Below are 17,297 nucleotides of genomic sequence, written 5' to 3'. Positions count from 1 at the left end.
TGACAGGCTCATACCACCAAGCCCACTCTCATTTCTTTTTTTTTTTTTTTGTATTTTAGGGAAGGATCTACAGGGTGTTCAGGGTCTCACTACTAGATGGGACTTGTAGTTATCCACCTGTTTACAGCCTCCCAAGACCTGGATTATGGGTGAGCACCACCATGTCCAGTCTCAATTGTCATCTCAGTTTGCCCCCAGGGCGGGGCCAGCACACCAGACCTGGGGATCCAACCCCTGACCCATGAGCATGCTTGCAGGTGCTTTAACCCACTGAGCTATTTGGCTTGCCTGTATTTTTGTTTTTTTAAGTACACTATCCCCAGGCCAATTTTGCTTTATTGCACTTATTTACATATTTTCATTCCAAATCTATGCATGCTCTTTATTTTCCTGAGATTTTTAAAATCTTCTCATTGGGGTTTCTTGTGCTGAAACATGTTAATGAAATCAAACCATTATTTCTAGTTCTACATATTTCAAAAATTTTGTTTAACAATATTTTTTCCTTTTAAACCACACTTTCAAGAATTTTTACACCTAAGTACAGAGAAGCCATTGGACAGAGAGAAAAGAGCCAAGTACAACATCACCATCACTGTTACCAACTTGGAGACACCCAAGCTCAAAACCCATCAAATATACTCTCAGTATATTTGATGTAAAATTGAAAATACATGTTATTTAGGTGACTTTCTTTTCAACAAGTAGAGACAACAAATCAAATATGACATAATAAAATACATAAGAAAATGCGATGTGTAATAATATTGCTACTCTTCTTTTTTTAATATTGCTACTCTTCTTTACCAGCATGACTCAAATGGGCAAACATTTCATTTATTTTTTTCAACAATTTTATTGAGAAACAAATAGCAATGAGACAGTTTCAAATCCGATTGGTAGGACTGTTTCAATAATTAATACATTTCATATTGTTGTCTTAGTGGTTATTCATTGTACAAGATGCAGACATGATATCCTGTTTACAAATACTTTTAGAACAAATCTTTCTTCTCATTGAATTAAGAGAAAGTAACTGTACATCTATCCTAACTTTTGAATATACAGACGGTCATTCATTTGTATCCCCTTTTCTTGTTTAGTTTTGTCAGGGCAAACATTTTCTTTTTTGGTAGGGTTTTTTTTTTTTTTTGGTGGTGGTACCAGGAATCAAACTCAGGACCTTGTGGTCCCACACAAGCGCTTATTCCACTGAGCTATCTACCTGACCAAGGGCAAACATTTTAAAACACAATTTTAAATTGAATTATCTCATGCATAAAATCATTAATGCTGTTATGGTTTGTGTCTAGTGTCCTCCCACAGCTGACGCCCCTGGAGGAGCAGGGCAGGAATCTAGGGGCTAGGCCAGAGGACCAGGACCGGGCTCCAGCTGTCTGGCCTGAGAGGCAGGAACCATTAAACTGCCCAGGCCGCGCCCATTCCCGGACTCTCCCAACCCCGCCTGCGGCCTCTCTGAAGTGTGCAGCAGGCCTTCCTAGAACGGAGGTGCCCCAGCCTCTCCTTCCAATCCAGAACCAACAGGTGGTGGTGTCTGTGATTGAGGCCGGTGGGCAAAAAAGAGATGTTTGGGAAAGACCGAGGCACTGACCCTCTCTCCTGGGCAAATAAGGCTCCGAGGTCTTGATACGTAATTCAGACTGTTTTAAAGTATGAAACCCTGGCTGACCTCAAATCCATGGTGATCCACCTGCCTCAGTCTCTTGAGGGTTGGGATTACAGAAACCATTCTCGGAATTTCCCTACTCTCAAATGTCTGCCTTGGAGCCAGCTGAGTATAGACTGAAATCCTCAGTAACTATGAGCTAAATAAACTTTTCCTTCCTTCATTTTGAGTGTCTGGTCTTTGTCCCAGCAAGGAGAGAAGAGTGACTGAGACATGCTTACCTCGATACAATTATTTGAAGTAAGCATACATAGTACCAACAGTTTGAAACATTAGTAGGACTCCAGGTGACACAACGTTACTCCTTATAATCACTATCATTCCAAGTATTAGAAACATGCTGACTGCCATTAATTTGGGTTTGTATTTGTGAGTATATATAAATGGAGTGATAGAATATCAACTACTTGGTGTTCCATTTCTTTCCCGTGACATTGTTTTTAGGAAGTTTATGCATAGTACCTTTTAGTTTTAGTTTTTCATTCTCATTAATATTTAGTTTCCACTGGATGAGTATGCCAGAATTTATTATATATTTTGAACATGAATATTTGAATTGATGCAAGGTTTAACTGTTATTAGCAATAAAAGGTGAGAATATTCATGTAAACACCTTTGGGAAGTTATGTGTGAGACAAAATATATGATGTATATAAAATTTTATTATAATAAAGCACATTGGCAAGACTCTCCTTGAGAATATTGCTCCCACACTCAAAATCCACTCTTCCTGTATGCTCTTGCTACTTTCTGAGAAGGTCTTGAAGTCCATTTTTGTATGTGTTCTTACAGGATGTGATTTAAAAAATATATGGTGAATAGTGCTGAGTGACATCCTGTGAAAATGAAAACATTAGTGTGTGTCCTCATCTATTTATTAGGGTCTGGTACCATGTGACTCCTGGCTTTTTTCCAAAGGCAAAAGGACCATAAAGGGTGAGCATTTGAATCACTACAGGACATGAAGGCAGCCATGATAGCACAAATAAAGGTCCTGGTTAAAGAGAACTTCCAGAACTGCCACACAACATGATGAAAATGACACAAGATATGTGTGTTGAAATCAAGGGGGGAATATTTGGGAGATAAAATGTGACATACATGTACTGTAATAGTTTTTTTTAAATTTTAAAGTGTTCATATTTTTATCACAATTCACATATACATATCTGTAACTAATTTGGGTATAATTTATGTACCTTTAGTAAGCAGCAAGTATCTTTTTAGTTATTTCAAAAAAATTTTCCCAAAATGGTTGTAGCAACTCATACCACTAATTAGTCATTTCATATATGTGTTAATGTATGAAAGCTTCCACATTCTTGAAAAAATGTCATAGTGTCTGTTTTTCATTCAACCCATTACAATGCACTTTTTTAAAAAGTGTATTTGTTAGTGGGTCTCACTACTTCCAGGTACTTTTAAATTTTTTAAAGTTCCTTTTGTGTTTATTTCTTTTTCGCAGTGGAATAAGTTTGTAATTGTTAGAGGTTGATTTGTATTCTGGTGTCCAGGATCATATGGTGAAGCTCTGACCCTGGCTACTTCAGAATGTGGCTGTATTTAAGCCTGGTGTGATGCTGCATGCCTGTAATCCTAGCACTCCAGAGGCAGGAGGATTGCTATGAGTTCAAGACTATCCTGGCTGACAAATCAGTTTAAGACTAAACAGAACTACATATCAAGACCCTCTTTCAGAAAAGGACATTCATACAGTTTTAGAGAGGGGAATATGTGTAAATGATGTAATCAGGAGAGCTGTAATCCAATATTACTGATATCTTTATAAGAAATGTTTAGATGAGACTGAGAGATACTATAGAAGTGACACAGATGATCATGTTAAGATAGCAAAGAAAGGCCTGATGATGAATGCTTTCAATGACTTAATGTTAAATTTCTATCCTCCAAAAGAGTATAAAATAATTTTCTTTTATAAAATTTGTTATGCAAACCATAGGAAACTGGGCATGATGTTGCATGCCTATAATCCCAGCTCTTGGGTGGCTGTAAACAGGTGGATCACTAGGAGTCCGAAAAGTAGTGATTCCCTGAATACCCTGTAGACTCTTCCCTAAAAATACAAAAAAGAAAGAAAGAAAGAATAAAGTGAAATTAAACCTGTAATGGTAAACAAGCAGTGTTCACTCCTATGTGTAAGGAAATAGATGCCCTTGGTCATTGTTTTGGCTTGGACACGATTCTTGCTTTTTCTCACTGATTCATGAAGTAATTTCATTTTGGTTTTGCTTAATCAGAGTCATAAGGGCCTTTTCCAATGCCACATTTAATAGAAAAAGATCATGACCTACGCATGAGTGTCAGGATATTCATTTACTGCTTCTCAGCTCAAAATTTTGTTCATTGTAGAACCTTATTATTCAGAGTAAAGACTCTCTTGCCCTTTGGATTCAGTGTTGTCCTTCCTCTGCCACTGGAAGATTGTTTGTGAAAATCAAGATTAGATTCAGAATTTAATCTGATGAGTTAGTTTTATCACATCTTCAATTATTCTCCACTTCTCAGTCAAGAATTGTTTCCCTTGTTTTCTATTAAAGTCCACTATCTTTTGGTTTCCATCTGAGTTAAATATCCTCTTAGTTCATAGAAAACTATAACCTTCTCTTCATACTTCTCATAGTTAACTCTACTGTTTGCTAGGCCCCTTCCTTTTTTACTGTTTTAAAATCTTTTTTACTTTTTTAAAATACCTCTCTTTGCTATAGTGTATTCTTAAGTGACACCCTATAAGTTTTCAGACTGCTATATAATGCAGCTGAAAATACACTTAGCTTTCACTCATACTTGGGTGAATGTGTCAAGATAGAAAACTCTTACTCTGCGATTTGGAAGCATCAGTCCACCACCTGGCTTGGTGGCAAACCCCTATAACACCATCACTCAGGAGCCTGAGGCAAAGGATCACTGGAAGTTTGAAGCCAGCTTGTGCTACACAAGGTGCCCAAAACCAGCCTGAATTATATTGTGAGACCCTGACTCAAATAAAAACATGAGTCTACAAAGTATTTAAGCACAATTTTTAATAACAATTTATTCAGTCTGATTATTGATTATCTTCTTCACATTTATATGATATATGTAAATAACATGTGTAATATGTTTTGCATAAGAAGGTTACCCTTTTTTTCCAGATTTTAGAACTTTTCTTTCAGGTGGATTACATTTCATAAAACTGTTGTGTTGTCGTCACTGATTTTGCTAGAGAATCAATGTACTTATGTGTTCTAAGAATTAATACTTTTTAATGCCTTGGATCATTTTATGTCTACCATTATTCTCTTAATTGTTTTTTTAATATTTATTTATTTATTTATTTATTTATTTATTTTGTGTGTGTGTGGCCAGCTCAGCCCACCAGGGGGTGGGGCCGGCTGGCATGTGGTGCTGGGGGATTGAACCGCGGTCCCTATGCTTTGCTTAGCTTACCTTGTTCTAAATAGGTGCTTTAGACCACTGAGCCATCTCACCAGCCTATTCTCTTAATTGTATCCCTAACTTTATCTTATTTTTTTTAACTTGAGCTTGTCAGACATCAAACATTCTTTATTATTTCTGTATGTGTTTTATATTACTGCTTTATTCCACATTTGTGTCTTCTCCAGAACCTCTCAGCTTATTTTTAAGAGGGTTCTAAGAACTATTAATTTTAGTGTCACATTTAACCACTAAATTTCTTGTTGTTATGTTGGGCTTTTTCAATGGTATCATTTGGGATTTTTCTAAATTTATTATATTTCTTGTATTACATTTTCCTATGCTGTTTTATTTCTCTGTTTTCTTCTTTTTGTTTAATGACATTTTTCTGCCTTTCTGCATTTGATAATCCATGGTTATCTTCTGAGATGTAAGGAAGAGCTAGGTAACTATGTAAAGCTGCTGCCATTTTATGTATCTTTTCTAATTTTGTATGACAGGAAGATCTCTAAGCAAGCTTCTATCCTATGTAGAAATTCTGACAGGGTGCTGCATAGGAGGCAGTGCAGCACTAGGTTTATAGAATGTCAGACTTTATCATAAGTTATGTTGGCATTAATGGACAAGAATCTCTTTTCAGGATGTGTCCCTATAAATTCTAAAATGCAAAAAGCTTTTGCTGGGATTCCACATCCCCACTGTGCAACAAAGTACCATGATATGAATGTCATATAAACAGCAGAAATTTGTATTTAACATTTCTGGAGACTAAAGTCTGAGATCAGGGTATCAACAAGGTCAGGTATTGGTCAGGGTGCTCTTCTAGGGCATCCATTGCTGACTTCCCAGTATACCCTCATATAGAAGAAAAAGTGAAAGAGCTTCATGGGGCCCCTTTTACATATAAAGGCATGAATGTCATTCTTGGAAGCTCTACACTCATGAACTAATTACCTACCAAAGGCCCTACTCAGTACCATCTCATTGGGTGCTAGAATGTCAACTGCAACCTAATTAGTAATTGGTACAATTTGAATCCAGACAGATTGACTCCAGAGAAGTTGCATTTTTGTTGTTTTCTAATATTTTTCTATCTTATAATTTATCAAGTTTCAAAATTAAAAAAGCAAAATAAGCACCCATGTACTTGTGTAAAAATTAAAACAATGCCAAGACTTAGGAAGTCCCCATTTGCTTTCATCATAGTGTATTTCATTACCATGAATAAAATCCTATACTCTGAATTTCAAATAATTAGGTGTTAATCATAATTGCATAAGTTATGTTTATGTTCTTAAACAATATTTGGTTTAGTTTTTATGCCTAGATCATCTGTGACCTTGCTCTTTTTTTCAATAATTATGGTATTGAATTTATCTTATACAAATTTGTTGCTGAACAATTGTCCACTCTCTATAATATTCTACTGTATAAATACATTTTTATGTTTAAATTTACTATTGGTACATTTTCAGGTTGATCTGAAGCTTGTCACTATGAATAATGATATTTTAACCATTCTTGAACTTATCTCTTTACGTACTTGAACAGGAGTTACCTTTGAGTACACGCATGTTATGTAATGGGCTATCTCAGTCATACAAATAACAAGACAGATATCAAATGAATGGAATAGACAATTAATAATACCAAAACCAGAATGATAAATGTGTTAGAATTATCTACCATGCATTTTAAGACTTCAAAAAAATGCTTCAACAAGTAATCACAAACATAGTTGTAACAAATAAAAATAAAGTTTTAGCCAGGAACTATGAAGTCTCAGCAAAGAGGAGATATAAACACAAATACAAATTTTACATTACATTAAATTAAATATATGATAATTGAAAAAGGCACTCAGTAGATGGGGTCAACAACAGAATGGAAGGGGCTAGAAGACAGAACAAAGTAATTATCTAATCTGAAAAACAAAAAGAAAATTGTAAAGAAATGAACAGAGCCTAGGAGCCTATATGAAATAACAAAATATCTAATATTTTGGTCATTTAAGTCCCAGGAGAAGAGGGAAAAGGGCATGAAACTGAAAGGAAACAATGGTGAAAACTGGTAGACATTAATTGAAAGAATCAAGGAGCCAAAAAATGTCAAACTCTACCAACCCCTAAAAATCCACACTAAGAGGCACCATAGTCAAATATTTGAAAATTAAAAATTGAAACCAAGGAAAATATCTTGGACATAGAGAGAAATGACCCGTTAGGTACTAGACAATAACAACTTGAATAAGAGTAGATTTTTCATCAAAGCCACGGAGGCCAGAAAGTTGTACAATGTTTTCCATGCTAAAAGAAGCCAATCTAAGATTGTACATCTAGTGAAAATATTCTCTAGGAAAAAAAAATCTGTTGTCAAAAGGAATGGATGAAGAGAAAAAAAAGTAGTATTCAGGGGCCAGGGAGATGGCTCAGTAGAATAAGTGCTTCCCTGGCAAGCATAAGGGTCTGAGTTCAATCCCTGATTCCACTGGAAAAAAAAGGAATAGATGAAGAAAACTCTAAAAACAGAAAACAATTCAAAACAAAAAGAGCCCAAAGAAGACAATAAAAGAAGAAAACAGGAAGCAAACATATGAATAAATAAAATGTACTGTCAACTCTTAAATTTTCTAAATTATATTTGTTTGAATCTAAAATTATTACACTATCTAATTCGTCCTAAATATATGCAGTGGAAATATTTAATGCAATTATAATGGAGGCTAAAAGAGGTAAGTTTTCCTCACTTTACAAAAACGGGTAAGATGATGACGCTAGAAAACTACAAGATATATATGACTAGGTAGAGCACACATTAAAGTGTGTACAGAATGATATGCTGAGAGTACAGTAGATACATCAAAACAAATAAATGTTCTGATAACCCATAGGAAGGAAGAAAAAAATATAGCCAGTAGAGCATTTGTGTAGCATAAACAGGACAGTACCATCACCAGCACAAGAACAGCAACAACAAAAAGAAAGAAAAACAGAGAACAAAAATTGAAATGGCAGGCAAAGACACACAAGCCTTCAGTGGGAGGATCAACTGGAGCCTGGAGAACCAGAACAAACTGACGGGCTTGCAGAGTACTTAGTGAGACAAAACAATGTGGAAGGGTCTGAAGCAGCAGTGAGGAGCCAGCAGTGGGCTCTGGAGAGCTCCACCAATGGAAGGCCAGGCCAGGCCCAGCCATGATCCGGAGGCCAAGATCAGCTCCATACCCAGCACAACTCCCCTGGCAAACTTGGCTGGAGGACACAGCACATTTCTGGGATCTGACAGCGACTATCACAGAGCTATAAACACCAGAGGTAATTTATTGCTTTAAATCTCCCTTGTTTGTGTGGCTAGCCCTTTCCTATATGATTAGAAGTTATCTTGTTTTGTCTTCTATTTTGTGATTTTTTAAAATATTTTTCTTTGTTTTCTTTCCTGGATTTACATCATTCATTCTTTTCTTTTTTTCTACCTTTCTTTTCTGTTCTCCTTTTTTCCTTCTTTTCTTCACTGTTTAGGTTTCTTACCTATCTTTTTTGGTTTCTTCTATTGATCCTCAATCTCTCTTTACTCAATTTCACGTTTTAATTTGAACTTTGAAATGAATAAACATTATCTCTTCCCATTGTGACTTTTCCTTCACACTGTATTTCATTCTTTTTTGTTTTTAAGGGTTTTTAAAAAACATATTTTGTACAGGGCCTACAGGGTCTCACTACATAGATCAGACCTGTAGTGATCCTGATTTTTAGCCTCCCAAGCGCTGGGATTACAGGCATGCACTACCACACCCAGTCTCAATTGCCATCTCAGAGCGCCCTGGGGGTGGAGCCAGCATGGCAAGCTGGGGATCCAACCCCAGCCCTGGGTTCTGCCTAAGCAGGCACTTTAATCTGCTGAGCTATCTGGCTGGTCCTATTTCATTCTTTCCCTCCTGTGTCGTCCAATTTCTCGAAACTCAGGTGATCATCCTCTGACCTCCAGCCTTGACTCTACTATATTTGACCTCATTCATCACTTTATCCTGGGTCAGCCAGATAACTCAGTGGATTAAAGTGCCTCCTTAGGCAGACACAGGGGTTAGAGGTTCAGTCCCTGGCCTTCTATGCTGGTCCCACCCCAGGGTGCACTGATACAGTGTGGTGATGCGCACCTGTAATCTCAGTGCTTTGGAAGCTGAAAGCAGGAGAATCACTACAAGTCCAATCTGTGTAGTGAGACTCTATAGACCCTGTAGGCCCTGCACTAAATACATCACTTTATCCTGTCCCCTGCCCATCTTTACTTCTCCACCCCCAGAAGAACTATAAAATCATTCCACTAAGGGGAAAATGACTGTATAAAGTACATGGTATATGTTTGGTTTTGGTACATAACTTTAGAGTTTCCTCCTGTGGTTGGAGATAGCACGTAAAGGGGTACTAGTTTGTCAATAGTTAAGCTCCACTTGAAACTATTGTTTAATAAATTTACTACTTTAGCCAGGAGGCTGTAGATGTTATAATCAGTTTTTCTGCCCTATATGATAATGCTGTGATTGTATAGAGTCATAATCACCATTGAGCCCACTAACAAAGGATTGGGTGCTGAGCTAAATAACAGATTTGCATCCTTTACACATTGGAAAGGTAGGTTCTTGGGATAGTGATAAAGAACTACCATATCTAGAGGACATTCCTGAAAGGCAGACATCTCCTAAGGAAGCCTTAGTATTAGTGATAAAGCTATCATAAGAAATGGTCAAGCACCAATATGAAAATAAATAAGATAATATAGAAAATGACAAAATACAAAAGCAAGATGCAACTCCAGACTTCCAGCCAATGAAAGACAACCCTGGAACACAATGAGATAGAGAAAATTGGAAGTCCAACACTGAAATGTTTTGCAATAATAGCAACAAAAGTACAAAAAAGTGCAAAATGCTGTTTAGAAAATAATTTCTAAGGTACAAGCAGAAATGATGCTTAAAATCAAAGATATTAGAAAAGACACAGATAAAAAATAGATAAGCTTAGAAAAATGATGGAAACAAAAATGCCCAACGTAAGAAAGAAGTAGAATCCATGAAACAGATTCTAATAGAAACCCAAGAGGTTAAAACCTCCATTGAAAGTATATGCAATATAGATTGAATGAAGAGAACAGAATATCAGACCCTAAAGATAGAATTTCAGCCAGTAATAGGAAAAGAAACATATTTTTAAAATGGCAAGAGACAATACAAAATCAATCCAACAACTGCAAGACAATGTAAAGGAAAATAATATAAAACTTACTGAGGTGAATGAGAAAGCTGAACACAGCTCAAATGCCATAAGAAAAACTCTTCACAGAAATAATGGAAGAAAACACACCAAACATGGATAAAGATTTGACAGACAAATAAATAAAGCATATAAAACTCTAAATATTCATGATCAAAATGAAAGTTCACCAAGACATATAATTTTCTTCTTGTATTTTAGTACAGGTTCTACATGATCTCACAATTTAAATTTTACTCTTAGTGATCTGCCTGTGTTCAGCCTTCCAAAAGCTAGGATTATAGGTGCACGCCACCATGCCCAGTCTCAGTGCACCCTGGGAACAGGGCCGGCAAGGCAGGCAGGGGATTGAACCCTGGCTGCTGTGTCTGTGTAAGCAGGCACTTTAATCTGCTGAGCTGTTTGGCCAGCCCAAGACATATAATTATTAAGATTCCAGACTAAGCACAAGAACAGAATATTGAAAGCTGTTAGAGAAAAGAAACAGATCATATAATAAAACCCATCAGAATCATGGCAGACTTCTCAATACAAACCTTTGAGTCAAGAAAAGCTTATAATGATGTATTTCAAGTCCTGAAACAAACCAAATTCCAAAAGAGATTGAATTATCTTTCCAAATTAGTAGAGAAGTAAGATCCTTACATGAAAAAAAAAAGATACTTACATGACAAAGAACAACTGAGAAATCCAACCTACAAAGAGTACTGAGGATATTCTAGACAGAGATTAAATTAGTACAATCCTAAGAACAACAAAAGAAAGAAACCAAGCACAGAATTAAAGCAATTAAGCATAGGGGGAAAGGGGGGAACCAATGACATGAAAAACATAAGCAAATACATATCAGTTATAACCATCAATGTAAATGGCCACAATTCACCAATAAATAGAAACAGACTGGCAGGATGAATCAAGAAGCAAGATCCAACAATATTCTATGTACAAGAAATGCATTTAACTCAAAAAATTCATAGACTGGAAGTTGAAGGATGGGAAACAATCTTCCATGCAACAGGTACTCAGAAAAAGCAGGAGTAGCTATTTTGTTTGCAGACAATGTGCTCTTCAGGTCAAGGATGATCAGAAGAAATAAATATAAGATCACTACATACTTACTAGGGAAAACTTCAAGAGGAAGTGATAACAATCATAAAGATGTGTGCACAAAATACAGGAGCACTCACTTATATATGACAATTATTAATAGACATGAAAAATTGAATAAGCAATAACACAATTGTAACAGGAGTCCTTAATACCACATTGTCACAAAGAGATAGATCAACTAGACAAAATATTCAGCAAACAAATATCAGAACTGAACCAAATCTGTGAAAAAAAAAGATTTAGTAGATGTTTACACAGTGTTCCACCCCATAACACCAGAATACACATTTTCTAAGCTGAGCATGGGACATTCCCTAAATCAGACCCTATACTAGCCCATAGAACATGCTTAAGTGAATGCAAAGAAATTGCAATTGTCCCATGCATATTACCTAACCATAGGCAGTGAAATGGAAACTCAATGGCAAGAGAAATTGCAGAAATTCCATAATCATATGCAAATTAAATAACACCCTCCTAATCAGCCAGTGGGTCACAGTTGAAATTAAAGAAGAAATTAAACAGTATCTACAACTGAGTGAAAAAGCTGATACAACATACCAGAATTTATGGGACATAATAAAAGCTATTGCCAGTTAAACAGAAGACCCAGTGCTATTATGGGCTACTGGACTCTTTTAGAATATTTTGCTGAGTTTACACACCTATAATATTCAATAATGGAACTTAGAAAAAATGAGGTATACCGATGAATGTCCATTTTGTATCTGTGTATTCAAAGTGGTTAGGATAGATATATAGTTGCATTCTCTTAATGAATAGAATGATTTGTTCTAATGGTGTTTGTAAATAGGATCACAAGTCCACTTCTTGTACAGCAATTAACCACTAAGAAGAATATATGCAGTGTATTATTTGTTGAAACTGTACTTCTGATTTGATTTGAAACTGTCTCATTGCTATCTGTTTATCAATAAAACTTTGAAAAAAAAGCAGTCCTAAGAGGGAAACTTATATTTGTGAATTCTCACATCTGGAAAATAGAATGAGGACAAATGAATAACCTAAAGTTAAATATCAAGCTTCTAAAAAAGAAGACGATGAGGAGAATAGAGCCCATACAGGGGAAGAAATTATAAAGATTGGAGCAGAAATTAACACAAAATGGAGACTAAGAAAGCAATACTAAGAATTAAAGAGTTGGTTCTTTGAAAGAAAAAATAAAATTGATAAATCCTTATCCAACCTTATGGAAAAAAGAGAAAGAAAAAATTCAGATTCATGCATTCAGCAATGAAAAGGGTGAAATCACTCCAGATCTTAAGAATCTAGAAAAGAAGGAGAAAACTCCAAGGTATGGAGAAGGAAGAAAATAATAGAGATATCAACATTCAAAGCAAAAGCATTAGAACAAATGAAAAACTGGATATTTGTAAAGCATCAATAAAATTTCCAAACACTGACAAAAATTTTTCTTTATATAGACATTTGAGATTTCAGGTGTGATTTAGCACCCAATTTTTTTTTCCAGATGGGGGATTGAATTCAGGCCCTTGTGCTTGCCAGGCAAGTGCTTATTCTACTGAGCCATCTCTCTGCCCCCCCCCAATTTTTATATTTTCAAACTGTACTCCAACATGTCTCCTATCAATTGAGAGGTTTGTTATCATTTACAAATCAGCTCAATCTCATCCCTGAATTATTGTTTGATTTGCATGCACTGTAATTAAATTAGAGTTTTAAAGGTTTATTTTATCCTTAAAAGTTTACCTTTCTTGTTCACTTTTGGTATACTTGAAGACTTTTTAAAAATAATGCCATAAAACTTTTAATGTATTTAATTGAAATCAATTTGATCAGCTAGGCAAGAACTATAAGTTAACTAAATGAAATGTAATGTATAATTCACATTTGATCAGTTAAAGTAATCTTTCAGCATATATGTAATCCAGGTAAATTATCTAAAATATCTATTGTTTGAGGTATTTGTCTATCATATATGAGCATGAAGAGCATAGGACATTATGAATTCATTTCGTACTTTTAACTGTTATGTGAGAAGACAAAAATTGTCACAAAATTAAAATTAAACTGGAAAATGTTACAAAAGTATCCCCAGTGAAAGATGGAAATGCTGTATATTTTCAAAGAGGTATAGGTTATATGGATGGATTTGTTTCTTTAAGTTTGACATCTTTCATTTCATATACCATTACTCTCAATAAAAGAAACTAAAAGAAAAATTTGGTGGAGAAAAAGAGCAGAGAGAAAGTTACAGGCTAACTATGACAATATGAAACTAGGTAAGATATATATGGAGTTTCATTGTGTTGACTTATAATTTGGACTTTTTATAAGGAGCTATTGATTCCTTGTCAAAATATATTTGTGGAATGAAAGTAAATGTACTCATACAAATCAAATAAAAGCAAATGAAAATACATCAGAAAAGCATTTGACAGGAAGCAAATACAAGTCACATTCTATACAAAGAGAGCTTTTTGACACACGCAATTGATATACTTGGAGGGAAATTTGAGATATTATCTTCTTTTTATAGTTTATAAATACCAATGTTTTTGAAGATATTTTGTTCACCAAAATGCTTTTGAGACATACTGTACTGCTGTTAAATCTTATGTTAAAATTAGGACTAATTCAACAATTATTTGAGGATGATTGGTGATGCTGAACAGTAAATAAAAGAAGCTGGAGGGCCAGGAAGCCATCAAGTTGCAATCATAATTGACATACATACTTAGGAGGAAGCATTTATAAGTGAACTGGAAATCACTGTTTCAGGGAACAAACCAATCTTATTATAGCAAGTTTTTATGACCATTGTTTTTACTTCAATTTATTTTATTATTTAGAGCCTCGAAGAACAGTGCATTCTCAGTTACATTTATAAAGCAAATCCTGGAGGCAAGTCACATTAATATTCTGTATCCTTAATGCTGCATAGATGTAATTCTTATGTATGAGACAATCTCATCTAGTAATAGTTTAGAATTTAGCCTTATTTATTTTACTTACAATTGAAAAAACTTAAATTGTTATCTTTGATCTTCCATCATCCTGGCTCTTTTGTAAAGTGAATTTTTCTTGAGCTCCATTGATTTCACCTTTAAATAAATAGAAATCTATCCAAAGTGAATAATGTTTGACATTATTTCTTAGCGTATTTTATTTTCGTGTTATGCATTTACCCATGTTTTTCAGAATATTAAAGTCACGATGTTTCTAAGTTTATCTGAGCATGAATCGGTGAGGTAGGTATATATATAACCATAATATTAAATCATGGAATCCCATAATATTCAACTAAATTAAGTCACCTTTTCACTACCTTATTTAGCATGTATTTATAAGATTAAGGATGGTAAAGGTGTTTTTGAATATTTTTAGACATTGATTCATGTTCTTTACAATGGGATAATACATTTGGTCTTTTATTAACATAATTTGATCAAAACCACAAAAAGATAATTTGACTGCAAACTATCCTAGTGTAAAAATTTATATTATTGTGGTTTTTCTGTTTCTTACTCCACTTTAATTTCCAGAAATAAAAGCGAAATGAATAAATGGTTATTCTTAACTTTTATTTTGTTTTGATGTTTCTATTATAAGTACCACCAGCCTTCAACTTTTCTTCCAATAGCCTAATTATTCCCTTAGCTGTGTAGACTTAACCATATAGTAAAGTTAGGCTATTGTTCATGCCATCTGAGTCACTAAATTTAAAAACTTGCTGTATTTTATTATTATGTTGTTAAATAACTTGTACATTTTGTATAATTTGTTGGTGTATTGATTGGGACAGTTAAATAGTATATACCTAGAACTCAAATTTACACTGCTCACCAAAGACAAATCACACTGCTAAAGAATCAGAGTTTACTATAGGAAGTTTACATTACATGAAAGAGTGATTTTGGAGCATTAGTATATATGAGAATCATTAAGGAGAAAGACTATTTTATAGAGTCTCCCTTGGAACTGTTAGGCCATTTGATTCAAGATCTAGAAAGAACCCAGGAACTGATTTACAAGCAAAAACAAAAATAGACACACAGAAAAATAAGACTCCTAAACAATTCTTTCTGCATGTGACTCACACATTCAATTTGAGAAACATCAGCCCTACCTGAAAGTCTTTATAAACTCAGATTTCAGAAATGGTATTAACGTGGAAGCACCTCGTGAAGTTACTGATTTGAACGCGTGGTGGCGGTGCAGGCTAAGAGAATGAAGAAACGCTCTGCAGATCCCTCGGACTCCATTTCACCTAGAAGCCCTAGTGATAATACAGAATAGACAGCTAACGGTAACAGAGAAGCGTACGGGCAGGCTGTAATCGCCAGAGAAGTTATAAGAACGAATTTTAAAGTCACATTTGGAAGGGTGGACGGTGGACCCGATGCTTGGGAGCTGAAAAGGATTTCCTCTCCAGCAACAGACCTAACAAGAGAGATGGTGCCCACAAGCCTACCGCACAAGAAAAGGCAAGTGGCTATCTTTATTACGTTGATATTTTTATTGGAGACGGATGCAGATTCCATTCAATATTCCATAGTGGAGGAGTCAGAAAGTGGTACATTTGTAGCCAATTTGACAAAGGATCTGGGACTTAGGGTGGGAGAGCTGGCTGAACGCAGAGCTCGAGTTGTTTTCAAAGGGAATAGACAGCATTTGCTGCTTGATCCCCAGACCCATGATTTGCTACTGCTAAATGGAAAGCTAGACCGGGAGGAGCTGTGCGGCTCCACTGAGCCTTGTGTGCTACCTTTCCAGGTGTTACTAGAAAAACCCTTGCAGTTTTTTCAGGCTACCTTGCAAGTCAGAGATATAAATGATCATGCACCGAAGTTCCCTGCCAGAGAAATGGTCCTTAAGATTTCAGAAATTACTACACCAGGAAAAACATTTCCTTTGAAAATGGCACAGGATTTAGATGTTGGCAGCAACACCCTTCAGAGCTACACAATCAGCTCCAACCCGCACTTCCACGTTCTCACGCAGCGTCGCGGTGATGGCAGGAAGTTCCCGGAGCTGGTGCTGGATAAAGCGTTAGACCGCGAGGAGCAGCCGCAACTTAGAATAACCATCATCGCGATAGATGGTGGGGCTCCTCCCCGGACAGGAACCGCAGAGATTCAGATACTGGTTCTGGACAGCAATGACAACGCCCCCGAGTTTGCCCAGCAGCTTTATGAGGCAATGGTCCCTGAAAATAACCCTCCTGGCTCTCTGATTATCACTGTCTCCGCAATCGATTTAGATGAAGGGTCCTTCGGGAAGGTATCTTATGCACTATTTCAAGATGAGGACGTTAACCAAAATTTCGAAATGAATGCACTTACTGGAGAGATACGATTAAGAAAAACTTTGGATTTTGAGGAAGTTCAGTCTTATCACTTGGACGTTGAGGCCACTGATGGAGGTGGATTAACAGGAAAATGCTCTTTAATCATTCAGGTTCTGGATGTCAATGACAATTCTCCTGAACTAACTATGTCCTCGCTCTTTAGCCCCATCCCAGAAAACTCCCCAGGAATCATAGTAGCAGTTTTCAGTGTTTCAGATGCAGACTCCGGATATAACCAACAGGTTATTTGTTCCATAGATGAAAATATCCCTTTTCTTCTAAGGCCATCTGTAGAAAATTTCTACACCCTGGTAACAGATGGAGCACTGGACAGAGAGAATAGAGCCACATACAACATCAGCATCACCATTACCGACTTGGGGACACCCAGGCTCAAAACCCAGCACACCACAACAGTGCAGGTCTCCGACGTCAACGACAACGCCCCCACCTTCACCCAATCCTC

The 17,297-nt window shown here is 36.0% G+C and overlaps 1 protein-coding gene across 1 annotated transcript in view; it reads left to right on the top strand.

Annotated features, from left to right (window-relative positions):
- Nucleotides 1-17,297, top strand: part of LOC101573558 (protocadherin beta-5-like) — a 25,795-nt gene that overhangs the window by 2,856 nt on the left and 5,642 nt on the right. Inside the window, exon 2 of the mRNA XM_023704049.1 lies at nt 16,580-17,274. Within this exon, the coding sequence (XP_023559817.1) occupies nt 16,580-17,274 (695 nt within the window). The remainder of the gene's footprint in view (nt 1-16,579; nt 17,275-17,297) is intronic.

The sequence above is a fragment of the Octodon degus genome, unplaced genomic scaffold (assembly GCF_000260255.1).
Source record: "Octodon degus isolate 3935 unplaced genomic scaffold, OctDeg1.0 scaffold00185, whole genome shotgun sequence".
In the NCBI taxonomy this organism is placed as follows: Eukaryota; Metazoa; Chordata; class Mammalia; order Rodentia; family Octodontidae; genus Octodon; species Octodon degus.
This window is presented reverse-complemented; position numbering and strand designations above follow the sequence as displayed.